Source organism: Cheilinus undulatus, linkage group 14, assembly GCF_018320785.1.
Source record: "Cheilinus undulatus linkage group 14, ASM1832078v1, whole genome shotgun sequence".
Lineage (NCBI taxonomy): Eukaryota > Metazoa > Chordata > Actinopteri > Labriformes > Labridae > Cheilinus > Cheilinus undulatus.
The window spans coordinates 21,162,419-21,179,092 of record NC_054878.1 but is presented as its reverse complement, the minus strand read 5'-3'; the positions used below and the strand labels follow the sequence as shown (position 1 = coordinate 21,179,092).

The following is a 16,674-nucleotide window of genomic DNA, read 5'->3' as shown; positions in this document are numbered from 1 at the left end:
TTTCACCACTGCTCGATTTTGTTTGGATTTTTGATTAACTTTAATATTGGGACAATTTGCAGTAGAGTTTTTTTTATTTGTTTGCCTCGTGGACTTTGGTAAATAAATTCACTTTTTGTGTTTCATCTGCAAGTGATTTTTCAAACTCTTTCCAGATAAGATTACTAATCCATGACAGAATGAACTAACCAAGATGGACCCAGATTATTTTTGATCTGAAGCAGTCTTCCTGGATTGGGAAGACTGGATCAACTATTTTTCCTAGCTCTTGCAAAGACAAGACAACCTTCCTTGGGCCTCACAGAAATTCGTAGTATCCATATTTTCAAGTTTATTGGTTTTGTTCCTGCTGGATCTTGATCCATGGCCTCAGCCCCAGCCATCAGTGAACCAGCCCAAGCTTCAGCCCTAGGAGTCTGTGGACCAGTCCTGGTCTCAGCCTTCCACTGTCCCTGTGACTCTGCCTCGGAGCAGAGCGCTGTCTGTCACCATTCCCTGCGAGAAGGGTGTATCTGCATGCTTGCATGCAGCAGTTTCAGGACTGGGGATCCAGGAACCTGCTTGCACACATGCATGTTGTTTATTGGCATTTTTAAAAACACAGGTTGCTAGCTATTGCTACTACTCACTACAGCGACAATCAGGGCGCAGTACTTAATGTGTTAAGTCTGCTCATGTCCCTCAAAATGAGGTGTTACGATAAAAAAAATAATTAGTAGTATGAAAGCTTGTTAGACTAAAACAATTAAAATTAAATAACAAAGGAGATCGAGAGTCTGTTCCCTAGAAAGATTATTTTTTAGCCTGTACTTACCATCAGTCATAATGTTAATGGAAAAATAAGGCTTACACAACTAAACATGCATAATAAGGTTATATGAAATTAAGGGAAAACACAAATAACATTAAAAAAATACTTTAAGTGAACTTTTGATTTCTTTCTATTAATGTTGTGCCAACACAAAACATGGGTCCTCTATCTATGATCATAAATCTAAACTGCTGCCACTTGTTTAATTGCAATGCTCCTCCACTGCGTTGGGTGGTGCTGTTGTGGAAAAACCCTGGTCCTGGAGCTACAGTCGCAAATCTGCGGTCCAGAAACAGCTGCCTGCAATCCTGCAGATAGGTACTATTGGTCCCTGCAGTGAGACAGTGAGTCCCCAGTTGCAGAGTCAGGAGGTCCCACCCAGGCTCTCCTGGTTCCCTGCCCAGCCTACACTGGCTCTTGGTTCCAATTGAAGGTTCAGCCCCAGTGGCCCAGGATATGCTTGGGTCTCTAAGCTGCCCTCCTGCCTATCTGGTTGGCTCTCCTGGCTGGTCTGATGATCCATCCTGCCTGTCTGGTTGGCTCCCCAACATCCCTGCTGATCTGACTTGCTCGTCTGGTTGGCCTCCCAGGCTGCCCTCCTTATCTGCCCTGCTCCTCTGGTTGGCCCCCAGGTCTCCCCTCTGATCTGTTATGCCTATCTAGTCAGCATCCCATCTGCCCTCCTGACCTGCTCTGCTCCCCTGGTCGGCCTCCTGAACTGTGCCCTGGTTCTTGGCCCTGAGCATGTTCTCTTGACCTGCTATGTCAGTCCATTTTGTGTGTCTTGTCGCTGCTTCTGTTGTCCCTCATGTTTTTCCACTACTGCTTTTGATTAACCTTCTTGATTAACTTGTGTGTTTTATTTAAAGTGAGCTTTTATTTTTGCCTCATAAACTTTTGTTAAATAACCCAAACTAAGCATCATCTTAGGTTTCACATAGTTCAAATGGTTGAATTTCTAAACAAAGCATCATTCTCCAGTGTTAGAAAGCAAATGCAGATGTTTTAGTGCTCACATGAGAATGGCCCTAAATGCCTAGGAATTTCGAGTCAGCCCATATTCAAACTACAGATGGGCATTTTCAGTCATTTCAGTATTCAAGTACCCACATTATCTCAAGAAAAACTCATCATGCAACTTAAACATTACATTAAGGTCAGCTGAGAATCAGTCTCACGCTGCTGCATGCCCCCAAAAATGTTTCATGTGTAGCTTGCACACACTTGTGTTGTGAAGCCAGATAATGTCTCCACTTTTAAAACAACATTTTTCCCTTACTATTTTAAATGTATCCCTAATTTAGGAACGGTGGTTTACAGACAAATGAATACACATTATTGACTGAAGTATTTATTGAAAAGACTCTTCAATTCAGAAAAGCAAGTAACCAGCAGAGGTGGGTGGACAACTTTGGTCTGTTACTTCACATCTTAGACAGGTTCAGTCAGACCATCGCACCTACGGACAAATTAGAGTCAAATTGGCCTAAGAAGACAAAGCCCACATAAAAAAAATTCAAGCTCCACATAAAAAGGCCCTGGGATTTGAACTGGAATCTTTCTTGCTTTGAGGCTAGAGTGCTGGCCCTTGCACCACCATGCGGCCCTGTCTATAGGACAGGAGGATTCAGATCCTGCCTCTGAATGAAAGACAAGTAATGCTAACATATTGTTGAGCTTTCCACAAGTCCGTAGTAACAGCTATTGTTTGTAGGTTTTGAACCAGCACTCTACTCTGCTGCTCTTTTCTTATTCTCTATTTCTTGTATTTCTCTCTGATGACAGTGTACTCCAGCTCTAAAATGCCATCAGTGCACAGAATGTGCCCGTACTAACAGGGCTAGTATGTGAGGTGATATAAAAATGGCCTGTCTCCACTGCTCTTTCCTTGTGCTCGAAGGGAACATGGTTAAGCATAGGCAACTTAAACACTACATATACTATAAAGACAAAAGTATTTGTCTACACCTTTTAATTATTGAATTCAGGTATTTCAATCAGACCGGCTGCCATAGATGCTACAATCAAGCACCTAGCCATGCAGTCTCCATTTGCAAACATTTGTGATACAGAATGGGTCATCTTGAAGAGCTCAGTGACTAAGCGTGGTACTGTGAAAGGATGCCACCTTTGCAACGAGACAGTTTGTGAAATTTCATCCCTGTTGGATTTTCCACTGTCATCTGTAAATGGTATTATTAGAAAGTGGAAGCGTTCAGGAACAACAGCAATCAGCAAAGAAGCGAGGACCATGTAAAATCACAGAGTGGGGTCAACGACTAGGCAAATGATGCATAAAAGTTGCCAGAATGACAGAATGAATGGGCACAAATTCCCACAAAAACACATAAAATCTTGTGTAAAGCCTTCCAAGAAGAGTGGAGGTTATACGTAGATGTAAAAGGTGGGGCAAGTCCATGTTAAAGTACATGCATTTTAATACAATCTCATTACAGTCCCTGTTGGTGTAATGGCCAGACGTCTGAATACTTTTGTCATCACAGTTTATCTTGCACAGACATCACTCATCATATTTTCTTTTCACTGTATTGTATTGTATAATAATATGGTTATAATTGTGAAAATCAGTTCTGAAGACATAATTTATAAAAACATAAGGCGTTGAAAAATGGCACTTATAGCTGTATATAAAGTTGACTGCTTCCAATATCAAAAGCAGACCTTTTTCTAAACATTAGTACAGGATTTGGGTTTATGTACATTCATTATCTTATCAGCCTGTCATGGGAGTTCACTGAACAAAGTGTCATGTGTACCAACATAAGCGTGTGTCTCTTTGAACATGTGTCTCTCATGTTTGCTGTAGCATGTGAATGTAAACAGACACTATATAAGCCATGTGTGTGACAACTCTCAGACCAGGGAAGACTTCACTCCATCCCTGTCTGCAACCCCAGCTCTTCAGCCATGCTGCGTCTGACGCTCCTCTGCTTTCTCCTGGCTTGTGCTGTGTCTCTCAGCAGCTCTGTTGAAATTCTAGAGAATGGCATTCCTCTCTTATGGTCCCAAACGATGGGCCAAGTGTCTGAGCTGCCCTCACAGGCTGGCATCATGACTCCTAGCCCCCTCAACCACCTCCATCGCCTGAGTCTTAGCCGGCTGATGATCGACGCTACAAACCCGTTTATGTTAACAATGGGACCGGATGCCTCGGCCAATCCTCTTTGGGCTTTGGCACTGCAGCTAGTGTGGATGCACACTTCAGGTACTTTTTCCCCTCCAAAATAAGAGCTTGTGCAGAATGATTTCAGAGTAGTTACAGGTTCTTGATTTCAAATATGCAGCTTCCACTGTGAGCCACAAATCAACAAGCAAAACATACTCATCACTTGAAGTCCTGAACATAGAGAACTTTTGGTACATTAGCCTCCAAACAGATTCTTTTGTATTAATGTACTTTTTGGCTTTGCAGGCCGTCTTGCAGACCCAACTGGTGCTACATCCTGTGGCAAGCTACCCGGAGATGTTAACTGTATTGCTCCAGAGAGCTGGTGGGGCTGTAAGTTGGACCAATGTACAGACACAGAAACAGTTAGGATTGATAGCAAAACACAAAAAGATGCATTTAAACCACTTTCTCCTCTCCACCAGGTGTAAATTATCACGTCTCTGTGCTGCCTTTCATATCTGCTACACAGAATGGATTCATGGGAGAAGGAGCTCAGGTACATGAGGAGTTATACTCCTTTCTACAGCAACATCTGCTTTCAGTCATGCTGATGATTACAATTTCAATTGATTTTGTTACTGTTTAGGTCCAGATGATGATGCCTGAAGATAATACAGACTATTGCACCACATATGCTGACTGTTCAGCTAGGCACCCTGATGCCATGGCTAAGTGGGATGCCTTTTTCCAGGTAAATCTGCATAGATATACAAAAACAATGAGACTAAAACATACTGCTTTGATTCTGAACATCACCACTTCATGTCATGTTCCCCTGGAAATTTCTTTGAAAAGGCTTTTGATATTTATTCAGGAAGAGAACTTACAGGATGTTTTAAAGCAGCAGTTCTCAATGGAGCTTCATGACCCACCATCAACTCCTGAATGAAAAATTGCAACCTAAATTTCTGATATCTTTTGTCCAATCCAATTTACTTAATGCAATAGAAGTGTTCTGACTTTTTGCAGTACAAAACAAGGAACAAGTCAAAGCAACAGGACAAACCAAGCATTTTTTTTTTTTTTTTTTTTTTAGAGTTTCGTGAACTTTTTGGTGTATTTTTTCTCAGGAATACCTTTGCAACCCTACTGTGAAGGGTCCCAACCCACCAGTTGAGAACCACTGGTTTATGCAACATCCTAACATGAAGCAGTTTTAAAAAGCATGGTTTTATCTGGCTACCAAGATGAATTAGTGTTTTGTAGGATGAACTTTTTCATTTGATTTTTTTCTGTATAAAATCTTCTCCATATTAAGAAAAAAAAGCTTCATTTTTTCTCATCAAGAATAATGCTTTATTATTTAGGTATGTATATATTTGTTTAAAGGTTATCATAATTAACTAATACTAACTAAATGACTCAATATAGAATGTAAAAATAATTTTAGTTATAAAATCAAAATTGAAAGGAGGGTTCAAAAAAAGCTAAAACCACCATGTGTGTTTACTTAATCAGCTAAAAAAATGAAATAATAAACAAAATATCCTTAGTTTTAGTCCAACTGCAGCAAACTGGCTGACAGGTCTTTTATGGTTTGTTTCATGCAGGTTATTGTAAATTTCAGATGAGCTTGTTCATTGCAAAACCAGCCCTTGTCATGATTATCTACTGTCTGTAATATATAAAAATCTTTGAGTTTAAATTTCTGTTCAGTTTTTATTTTTGTCTTTATAGTAACATAACTTTTTTAAAAATTCAAGTGACGGTACTGCAGCATGTACAGTACATTCTTAAAGTCCAGGTTATCCTGAAAAAAGGATGTTTAGAGTTTTACTGCACCACAGGGGTGATGTTTTCAAGCTTTTTTCAGACAATAAGTCCAGGTGAGACAAACTGGTTGAAAAAAAGCTCAGGGCTCAAAAGGGTGAAACAACCATCTTCATTCTTTTTTTAAGAAGTTGTGGATTAATGCAGGAGAGGCATTAAGTTTGTGTTCACAGATAAGTGAATAGCATCTACACTTTCTGTTGCAAATCTCCAATAATTGATCAACTTTAACATCTTGCATGAAGATAAATATGCAGGGCTGTCCCAGCCTGGGGGATTTAAAATGGCCTGATTTAATTGGCCAAGACTTCACTCAGTGGTTATTATAGGTCTTGAGTTGTATTCAAACATCAAACTTAAATGAATTAAATGAGAATTGAAGAGTGGCCTATTTTGATATACTTTTAAAATTAAATGATGTTCACTTTTCTGGAACTTTTGGGTCTTACCCCTGACAAGAATCCTATGCTTCTGATTTATTGACAAAAAACTCTCAAAACTCAGATTCAACAAATTAAAATTGGTTCTCTCCACCCCAGTGGACAAACAACAAACTTAAAGTTTTGTGAACTTAGTGTTCTTTTTTGCTTGCATTAATTTTTTGCATCAAAAGTATCGTATGACCGACGTTTCTGTTACTTCCTTAAAAATCTGAATATCAAATCAAATTGAATTGAATGTCATTGAATTGAATATCCTAACTGTATGGTTTTAGTTTCAAAGCTGAACTACTGGTGTACATCTTTAATGCATCTAATTTTCTTTGTATTTGATTCAAGGGTCTCATCACAACAGGAGCTTCTGCTCTGTCTGACACAGAGAAAAAAGACGCTATCCTGGGTCTTTTCTGGGATGCTCAGATGGCTTCAGTTCAAGCGTCTTCTGTATGTGACAATAGGTAACCAAACCTTAACTTCAGTTTTGAACTCTTAAAATGGTCAATATTTGAAACATTTATGCCAGCTGTTGACTGCAAAAATGACTTTTTTTTTTTTGTAATAAATAATCGCAAGGCAAGCGTGTCCACTGATTTCATGTTTTTTCCCTTGTGGATTTTGTTTTAGCATGCTTGGACACATTACCACATTCAGTGGTAATGGTGGGCTGTGAGTTATTTAAGCGTTGTCCTTTGGTTACTGTTTTTCTATTTTATGCTACACTAAGCTAGGCTACACAGCCTCTGGCTGCCCCTTCCTACAGTAGGCTCTGTGACAAAATACTAACATTCAGCATCATTCCTCTCATCAAACACGAAGTTATAAAAGCAAATAAAATACAAAAGTGTACCTATTTTCATTGTTTGATTTCAACTGACCAGATCCTTGTCTCTCTCTTCTTCAGGAAAACGTTCTACTCCAGTAAAGAGGTGTCATTTGCAAACAGCTGGCTGTACATATTTGATTACCTTTCAGCTGTGTATTTCCAGTCCAACTTGGAGGATTCTGCAAAGTTCATCACCTCTCTGCCCAGTCGAGTTTTGACTGTACGTACCAACTCTGCCCATTCATTCATTCGTCTTATTTGATAGATTACCAGTTATTGAAAAAAAATATTTTAATGTATTGATTATCAGGGCTAATGTACATAAAGGGTGCTTTTTGTGCTTTCAGCATAGACAACCCAGCCTCAAGCACCTAATACTTGGGCTTATAGTTGCATCGTATGATGGTTGACTTTGGCTGCAATTGGATGTATTCATCAGGTCTGTTTTAAAGAGTTACTAAACCCCAGAATTTACTTTGGACTTTTTAAAATATGCCTTTAGAAAGTTAGGGATAATGCTGGGAGAGAGAGGGATAAAACACGCCAACTCCCTCTTCCTAATGTACCTTACCAGCCACAACATCATTCAGCTGCTTTCTCCAGTTTCATTATAATACATAATGTCATAACCATTCAAGTTAGACTTACTGAGAGTTACATGAATGTTAACTGATGATATGTAAAAACACAAGTTTGCATATCTTTTTGTTTAAACAAACAAACAAAAAACATGGTTTATTCACAATCTAGGGCAACAGCTCTACATCACCCATTACCTTATGAGAGATGAGTGACGTAACTGATCCCTTTTTCCCCAGCATACTTGCCACAACTGTTGAATTTAATGGCATTTTTGGACATAAAAACAGGATAATCAGGATGTATGGTCGTGTAGAACATTGCCTCTCAACCTTGGGGTCAAGACCCCCTTTAGGGTCGCCACTGTACACCAGTTTTGTCACATTTTTTTTTAACCCCTTTAATGGTGCCTCTGTTGACCCACTACTGCCAATATTAAACCCTTTTTACACCCCTTTTTTTAACCACATTTCACCATTCCAGATGCCCAATTTTTGTGGTTTAACCAATTTCTGCCAATATCTGCCTATTTTTTCTTTCTCAGTTAACCCTTTTTTGCCAGTTAAATCAATTTTCCATTCCATTTCACCAAATTTCCCCCCATTTTTGCCAATTTAAAGCCATTTCAGTCACATTTTCACTCCCTTTTACTACTATTTATGCACACTTTTGCCACTTTAACCCATTTTTGCCATTTTTATCTTATTTTTACCACTTCTAACCCATTTCTGCTACCTTTAAAATCCAACATCACCACCTTGTCCACCATGTTTTAGCCATTTTTAACCTATTTTAGCAGTTTTTAAACCATTTTTATTCTTTTTTTTTCACAAAAAGGATTTACATAACAGTGACTCTTACACGCTTACATAAGAGTGGTTATTATTCAGGTTAAGTATAAAATATGGGTATCACAGCCTAACTTTACAATGGACCATGGTTTTGCTGACCTCCATGGCCCCCCAGTTTGGTTGGGCCCCAGAAAGCTCGCCCACTTATCCCCCTGTATGGACAGCCTTGTCTGCACATGACTATTCTTGAACGTTCCTGTTCAACCACCTTCAGGTACAGTGGGGGTCCCCGGTCTCTGACACCTTTATTTTGGTGGTCGCAGGCTGAAAATGTTGAGAACCACTGATGTAGAAGACACAAAGAAGTATGTTATCCACTTCATTTTAAGAAAAACTTGGTTTATTTGCCATCTTGAACAACAGCATTACATTATCCACACACCTAGCGTGCCACAGTGATGCCTCCAATTTGCCGGTTCCCACTTTTTTCCTGCAAAACTTCAGGGCAGGGTTTAGTTGCTCTTTAAATTGCTTTATGTGCTTAATAATTTCCTTTATTCAAGGATATTTCATAAAGAACACAAAAACACAAAAGAATCCTGTCCCAGCATTTGCTGCAGCTCTAGACCTGGAATGCGTACTCTCAGAAAGTCAAAATTTGGTACATTTCTCTCTCACCATTGTTGTTGGTAAGGTGGGTACCAGAAGCCCCACCCCTTCTTGATTTTGATTGGTCCTTGAGGGAGAAGTGATACTAATCATTGCAGCTCTGTTTCAAATGTTGGACAAGACATAAGAAACCAGGGGTTTGTTGTGCCAGGCATTTTGCTGGGTGTCTGGACTACATCCGTTCTGTATTAAAAAGTTGTACAGCTAGTGCAAAAAGCACCATCTATGGCTCTTAGACATTTCTTTTTGTTGAAACCTATGAATTTCTGATTATTTTTGTCCTGTCGATAATTTCTATTCATGAAGGAGGAAGACAACGCACCTAAAATTCCTGACCTCAGTAAAGAGGAGAACCACTCTCTGTACATCTTCTCCTGGCTGGAAAGCATCAACAGTATAATGGGTAAGGAGAACACAACCACGCATGCACACAAACACAGTATCGCATTTCTAACTCTTTTTATGGGTTTGATATCTACCAGGTGGGACGTTGGCACAGGCTTGGAAACGAGCCATGTGCTCAGCAGAACTCCGAGAGAAAGGCAGAGACATGATGGTGCAGCTGGTGCTGAACCCCAGCTTCCCCACCACCTCTTTCATGACCATCATCTCTGGGGCAGCTGCATACTGCTGAGACAGACAGACAGACAGTATACACAAAAGGCAATGAGAGAGCAGGGAAGAATGAAATGTCAATGATGTAATTGGGTTTAGTAGCTGCCAATGCAGATTAACATGATTTGACACTTGACATGATTTTCTAGGGTAAATGGAGCTGAATAACTTTTGTGTGACTTGTGTGCTTACTTCTTGTAACCTACTGTCTCGTCTGTTTTTTTGTTTGTTTGTTTGTTTGTTTGTTTGTTTGTTTGTTTGTCTGTTTGTTTGTTTGTTTGTAAAACCATCTGCCTCTGTGCAAATATTACTATCCCATCATGGTTGAATTTTGTAACCTATATCACACAGAGTTCATCCATTGTAGCAGCAGCCCCTTTAAAAGTAAGAGTACATATATTTATTTCTCCAGGTACTACAACACTGTGGTCAATAACTCAAAGAAAGCTTGAACTATGAAGACACTGCAGTACAGGAAGGGCTTCTGACTCTTTAAGTTGCCCATCTTGTGCCTTTACATTATAAAACAGGTAATTATCTGCATATTCACAAATATTGTGAATAAGTTGTACTAGCGCAGACGAATGTCATCCTGTTTGCAATGGTCTTTCACATTTGTTAAGATTTTCTGCAGTTTTATTTTTACCAATCTTTGAAATAAAGCTGGGACTACATAACAGTCTGCCTTCTGCATTCATTTCATAATCTAGATATTTTTGTTGTATTAAATTAGCACAGAAAACCATAGGTCACAGGTTATAGGATAACAGTATTTTTTTATGCTAAACTGAAACAATGACATTAATAGATCTGCTTAAACACAGAGCTGAAGGGGTTGCAGTGCCTGTGCTAATTCTGTAGAGCTGTGTCGCTAGCGCTAGTTTGCTAGCTATTAGTCTTATTTCTATGTTATTGTCTCTTCTAGTGTCTTCTTCTCTCTCTGCTCAGTCAGTTTCCATTTACTTCTCATTTGCATCTATTTTGCTACTTAGCAATGACTAGCTGACTAACTAGCAAGCAAATTAGCATACTAACCAGCTAGTAAGCTAGTAAATGACAAGCCAGTGTGAAAGGGTTTTGACAGAGAAGTTCAATGAAGCTTTAAAGTCAGTGGAACAATAGAGTCAGGAGACTGCTACACAGTGAAATGGGGTTTAAAACATAGCTTATATAATGGCTTATTTCATGCTCACCAGCTATTTAAAAACTTGTATTTCTTCCCAGCTGCTTTTTCCAATTACACCTGAATATATCTTATATTTCCATGTTTATGATCAATTTGGATATTTAAAACAAATTTTTGTATTAAGGACAGGTCTTTTAGATATTATCTGGCACATTACAGATGTCCAAGTATGCATGCATTCATCATAGGGATGCACAGTATTCTATTTTTGCAGATATCCAATATGCTGATATTGACAAATATACTTCAACTCCAACAGTATTGATACATATTTGAGTGTAGTTCAGACTTAAACCAACCTTACCTAAAACCTTAAAACACTCATTTTAAAGTTTGAGGATGAATAAATGAACAAGTTTCAGTCCTTAAAACAGACTTTAAAGTGTAAGGAATGATGATGAATAAAGAAAAAGACTTCAGCTAACGTAAGTCTGTTGGTTCAGCCTAAAACAAAATTATTAGCTAACTTATTTGTTTATATGGCCAATGTATACCGCTGATAAAAGCAGATTTTAATAGCCAAATCATTCATTGTAAATGTCTGTGAAAATTTTCATATCTGCAGAAACCGTTATTATACTGATAACATCGTGCATTCCTAGTTTATGGATGTCTGATGTCTGCAGCCAGGTGCCAGGTGGTAGTTTTTGGTCATCAGTCAGCATTTCACACACTCTAAAAGTTTGCCACTAAACAGATGGTTAATACAAGGAAAAAACACTCAGTGAACCCTTACCATGTATGACATCAGAAATATTTGTAAAATGTCTAAATAATAATGATAATAAGTTATAACAAGAATGACCTACCATCAGGTGTGTCCAGACTGTGCGGGCATATCCACTGTAAGAGATTAGCTAATAACTAAGAGGGAAAATGAACAACAGCAGTTAAGTCAGTGTAAGCAGAACAGTCATGGCTGCTATATAACCTTCCCTATAATCTGCTGTTACCCGCCAACAACCCCAAAGACAGAGATAGCGTCTACCTTTTATGAGTCCAATATTGCTATAGATTAAATTAAACAGTTTTTGCATAATTTTATGATGACTTTCATGAGCAAAACATTAAATACTTGAGTGAGGTATTATTAAAAGCTCACAATCTAACTTCAGAAAAAGACAGTAATGTCACTTTTACAGTGAAGGTCTTGTAGGGCACCATACATGCTGTTGTTAAAAAAAATTAACAAATACAATCACTGAGTCGCCTTTTCTTAGACTTATTGAATAAAGACCTCTCAGTTCTTTTACACAAGTTAATTAACTAACAAATAAAAAACATTTTAAAATTACCAGCGGTTGAATGCAATTTGCTACAATTTCTATGTACAGGTCTATATTCTAGTTTATTGATCATATAAAAAATCATGTACCAAAGGACGTATTTTGGGCCCACCTTATTATTTATAAAAGTAGAAGATTTCTTAATCTGAAAATGTTGCAAAGAATCAAAGTTTATGTGCTGATGACACCATGAATGGACTTGAGCTTGTGTAGTGTGTTATAGTCATCTGACTACTCAAAGCATTTTTTTACAGCACAGGCCACACCTACTCATTCCACCACATTCATGGTGATGGTAGTGGATGCTATGGAGGATTGGTCATCCCTGTTATAAATCATATATACATTTAAAACCAACGGCAAAGCAGTGGGAGCAAATTATGGCTAAGTGTCTTGCTCAAAGACAAATCAACATGTGACTACAGGAGCTGGAGATTGAACCAATAACCTTCATCAGTCATCTGATTCTACCTACAGAGCCCCAGGCGCTTTTATTCTTCCCTGTTTATGGTGAGTCCAGTTAACAACCTGCAAGCTGCTTTTAATGTTCTTCAGGTAAATCTTTGTGGATGAGAAGACTGAATGTGTCTCAATATATTGTCTGTTTTATTTATTTTGTTTCTTGAGAGCTTTATTTAAAAAGACAGTAAATTCTCATTTAGCTAAATTTCAGTTGTCTTTGACTGCATGTAAATGTATTATATGGGAGTTGGTTTGTATGAAGACCTGAAAAATATATTTTATTTTAATTGTCAACTTTGAACCTTAGGCTCTAAGTCAAAGAAACGCCTTGAAACAAGACAAAAACACTATTATTGCAGTATTCCCTTAAATAGAAGGACTACCTTAGTGTGGTTACAGTATTTCAGTTTTAAAGTTAAAACATCATCTGTGTGATAGATGAGCATTCACTGATGGATCAGCTACTTGAGGAACAGCTCCATCTTGTGGCCTCTTTGTGTAACAGTATTGGTCAATTTATGGACCAGTATTTTGTTAACAGTCTGTTAAACCATTAAATATGAGCGCTGAAGTTTTTAAAGTCACAATAACCTTCAATACCAATGTTAAAATGTGAAAAATATATTTCAATTTGCCTCAGAGCTAAATCAACATCTCCACTTTGAGTGACACCACAATGTTTGTGTAAAATTTTATATTTCATTTGAAATATTTTGATTTTTATCAGCATTTAGCTATTAATTAATCTATATATGACAGCTATTAGACTTTTCATGGGTATAACCTGGTAGATTAGTAAAAAGAAAAAACAAAACAAAACAAAACAATGCATTGTTTTACACTACAGTACATCTCCAACTTCATATAGACTAAGAATGTGTTGTTTTAACATTTAGACACATGGAAAGCTAAAATAAAGCATCAGATTTTTGAAAAAAAATCTGGAGTTAATGTTAATCCGTAAAAATGATGTATTCACTCCTTGGATCCTGACTATGAGACAATACTTATATGACAAATTATTACTGATGTCTACAAACGATCTGAAGAGAATAAACTTTTCTGATAGATTTTACTTGCTCTTTTTTTTCTTTTTTGTAACAATTTTTCTGTCTTACACTCACAAACAATTTTAGATGTTAAAACAGAATTACCACCTGCAAAAAATAACTCACCATCCTCCATTAGAGGGAGCTGAGTGCTTAGTGCTTTATGTGAATCTTTCCTGTCATTATTTCTGTTGTGTGGTGGTCAACTTTAATGGAAAAAATTATGAAAGATATTTTTGAGGGGTGTGAGCAATGAAAATATTAAAGATGTATCTAATCACTCCTGCTAATCAAATATCATGTAGCTGATACCAGAATGAATCTCCTCCCGCATTAAAAATATGAGTCAACATCCTGTCTGAAGTCCTGGATTCCCATCATCTTGGAGCAAAACATCATTCAGTCCTTGTAAAACTCAGCGCCAAAAGAAAACAGCGGGTACCTTCTTGTTTTTTTTCCTGAAACTGATTTCTGGAACAAAATAAAAACACATGAAAGAATGGGAAATTCTTGAAACACAGAAGAATGAATGTAAAAGTCTTTATTTCATCACAAAACAGACCAGTTACTTTTACAAAACACGACACACAGTTCGAATCAGCGCAGATGAACAAATGTTTTAAAAGGAAGACACAAAGGGTCACTACACCCGACATGGAAAGCACAATAAAACCCTCTGCATATTATAAACAACATGTACGGTATCTATGCTAGCTCATGATTGTCAGTGGAAAAGCAATATCAAATATCGAAAACAAACTCACAATAAAAAATATACAAACGCAGGTTGTGAAATCCTGTCAAGGCTCACATGCACTGTGTACACCGAAAGACTCCTTCACTTTTAAATGTTGGTGTTTAGAGAGCATCGAGTCAGTGCTGCAGAGTTTTGTTCAGTGAAATGAATTGCATTAATGGGGATTTTTAGTTATTTTGTGAAACAACTCAACAGTTTTCACACCCTAATAAAGTGATATTGTGGTAATATAAAAATGTTTGACAACTTCCTGACAGAGCCCACCGTAAAGTCCTCTTTACATGTACACTCTGCTTGTCTTAAACAGTTATAAACAAAAGGGTTTATAATGACCAACAGCTCTTTTCAATCTACAAGAATGGTTCCCAAACTGTGGGATGGGGCCCTCTAGAGGGCACAGAAGTAGCTCAGGAGGGACAAACAGGTTGACTGATTCCACAAAAAATAAACATTTTATCATAGCAGGTAAGATTCACAATGAAAGGCTTAATGCTTTATGACGTGATCATTTGCTAAATGTCTGCCTGTCCACTCACAGCTAAGCTGATGTAAGAAAGCTCGTCTGACCTGTCCAGCTTTGGTTTGCAACTTAAGGTATCTTTAGATTGTGAGAGTTTAAAGTAAGAAAACCTTTGTAAAACCAAAAATACAGAGTAAAAAAGGCATACAAACATTAGCATGCTCTGCTAAATATTTTGCCTGCTTTGTAAAATCAAGCTAACAAACTAAACATCTTAATAGCATGCAGTACAACCAAGCGCTGGCAACAAAGTCAAATAATCCAACTGATTGCAATTTAGGCGTCCTATCAGCCCACATGCAATGCTGCACAAAGCTAACCTTGCAAAGCAGATGGATTCACCCGTTTCTGTGTTTCTCATTGCATGGTGAAAGATTTACCAGTAGATCTTGAGCTACAGGATGGTCACCCCTGAATTCGAGGAAGATGCATCAGGTTGTAGATGTTTTGACTGCTGACTTTCTGCTCTGTGACTCAGGATTTGATTTGCCTGTGATTGCAACTGCTCTGTTTTTTATTTCTGTGTCTTTGTTAAATGTGCTACTGTCTGTCTCGGCCAAAACACTCGTGTAAATGAGATTCTTTATCTCAGTGAGGTTTTCCTGTACAAATTAATTTAAGTAAAAATAAATAAAATTTGCATTGAAGAGTGACAAAGAAACAGGGTAGACTGACAAAGCAGTGAGGGTGTCCCACAGGGAGACAGAAGGTGTTAGCTTGTTTTTACAAAGTGGAGGTAGTGGTGCATTTAAAGGATCCACATCCATGTAAGAAATGTTTAACACGACATGTGAAACTATCCACCACACTTCTTTTTATCTGTGTTCAAAATAAAAAGGTTTGGATGTCATGATGTCAAAGGAGAAAACTGAAATAAGAGATAAATATTTAACAGATGCAGTATGGACATTGAGAGTCTCATGCAGTGATACCTGGTGTTGCATGCTGTTAGGACATGGTGTAAATTATTTGGGATGTGGTACATAAAGAAGGAAACAAAACTTCTAGAGCTAACATCCCTTTAACCCTTTAACGCTAGAACTGTGATTGGGTAAAAAAAATGTGGCTGAGATTAAAAAAAAAAGAAGTATACAATAAAATACCTGATCAAACCTCAACATGGACACCCCAGGCCAAAAAAAACAACATTCATTATTATGAAATGTCAACAAATATGTTCAATGCTTTGAGTGAAGAAGAATCTGGTGGTGGGCAAGTTTCAGGACTAAGCAGTCAGTCTTAAGATCATGTTGGATGCAATGGATAACCATCTGACTGTGGTTCTGTTCTCTCTGTGTGGATAATCCAGAGGAGTCTAACTGCAGACCGCATATCTTTAACAGCCACTCTCACAGACCGTTCACCTGAAGGGCTCTCTCTGTTAGAATGGAAATACAAGCTAAAGCCTTCATGGGTGAGGGTAAGGGTTAAAGTGATGGTTAGGATACCAAAGGCAAAAAGTTAAAAACCTGACCTACAAAACCTGATTAAAAAAAAAAAAAGTTTAATAACGCCTAATAAATTGTCTGCTTATGGGACAAAAACTCGTCCTTCATGTAAGCATTCTTACGCGAGTGTACTGTAGCTCACGTTGCTCCTGTAGCTGCGTCAGCTACACAGATAACATAACTAACATAGCTAAAGCTAAGCTCACAAAGCAGCTGCATAAACTACATAGCTAGGTTCTCTATGTATGTATGTAGCTAATGTAGCTTACGCTAACATT

At 37.9% G+C, this 16,674-nt stretch overlaps 1 protein-coding gene across 1 annotated transcript; it reads left to right on the top strand.

The window, feature by feature from the left end:
• Positions 1-363: 363 nt before the first annotated feature.
• Positions 364-9,707, top strand: LOC121521140 (protein LEG1 homolog). The gene is made up of 9 exons (XM_041804895.1): positions 364-508; positions 3,690-4,037; positions 4,245-4,331; positions 4,424-4,497; positions 4,588-4,692; positions 6,551-6,669; positions 7,113-7,254; positions 9,380-9,476; positions 9,556-9,707. Exons 1-9 carry the CDS (start codon positions 364-366, stop codon positions 9,705-9,707), a joined length of 1,269 nt encoding a protein of 422 aa, XP_041660829.1.
• Positions 9,708-16,674: the final 6,967 nt, after the last annotated feature.

Excerpts from the sequence above, each read along its gene's own strand:
- LOC121521140 (XM_041804895.1), top strand. The coding sequence starts at position 364 with ATGGCCTCAGCCCCAGCCATCAGTGAACCAGCCCAAGCTTCAGCCCTA. Across the intron at positions 4,038-4,244 it reads AGTGTGGATGCACACTTCAG|GCCGTCTTGCAGACCCAACT; the intron begins GTACTTTTTCCC and ends TTGGCTTTGCAG. Across the intron at positions 9,477-9,555 it reads AAGCATCAACAGTATAATGG|GTGGGACGTTGGCACAGGCT; the intron begins GTAAGGAGAACA and ends GATATCTACCAG.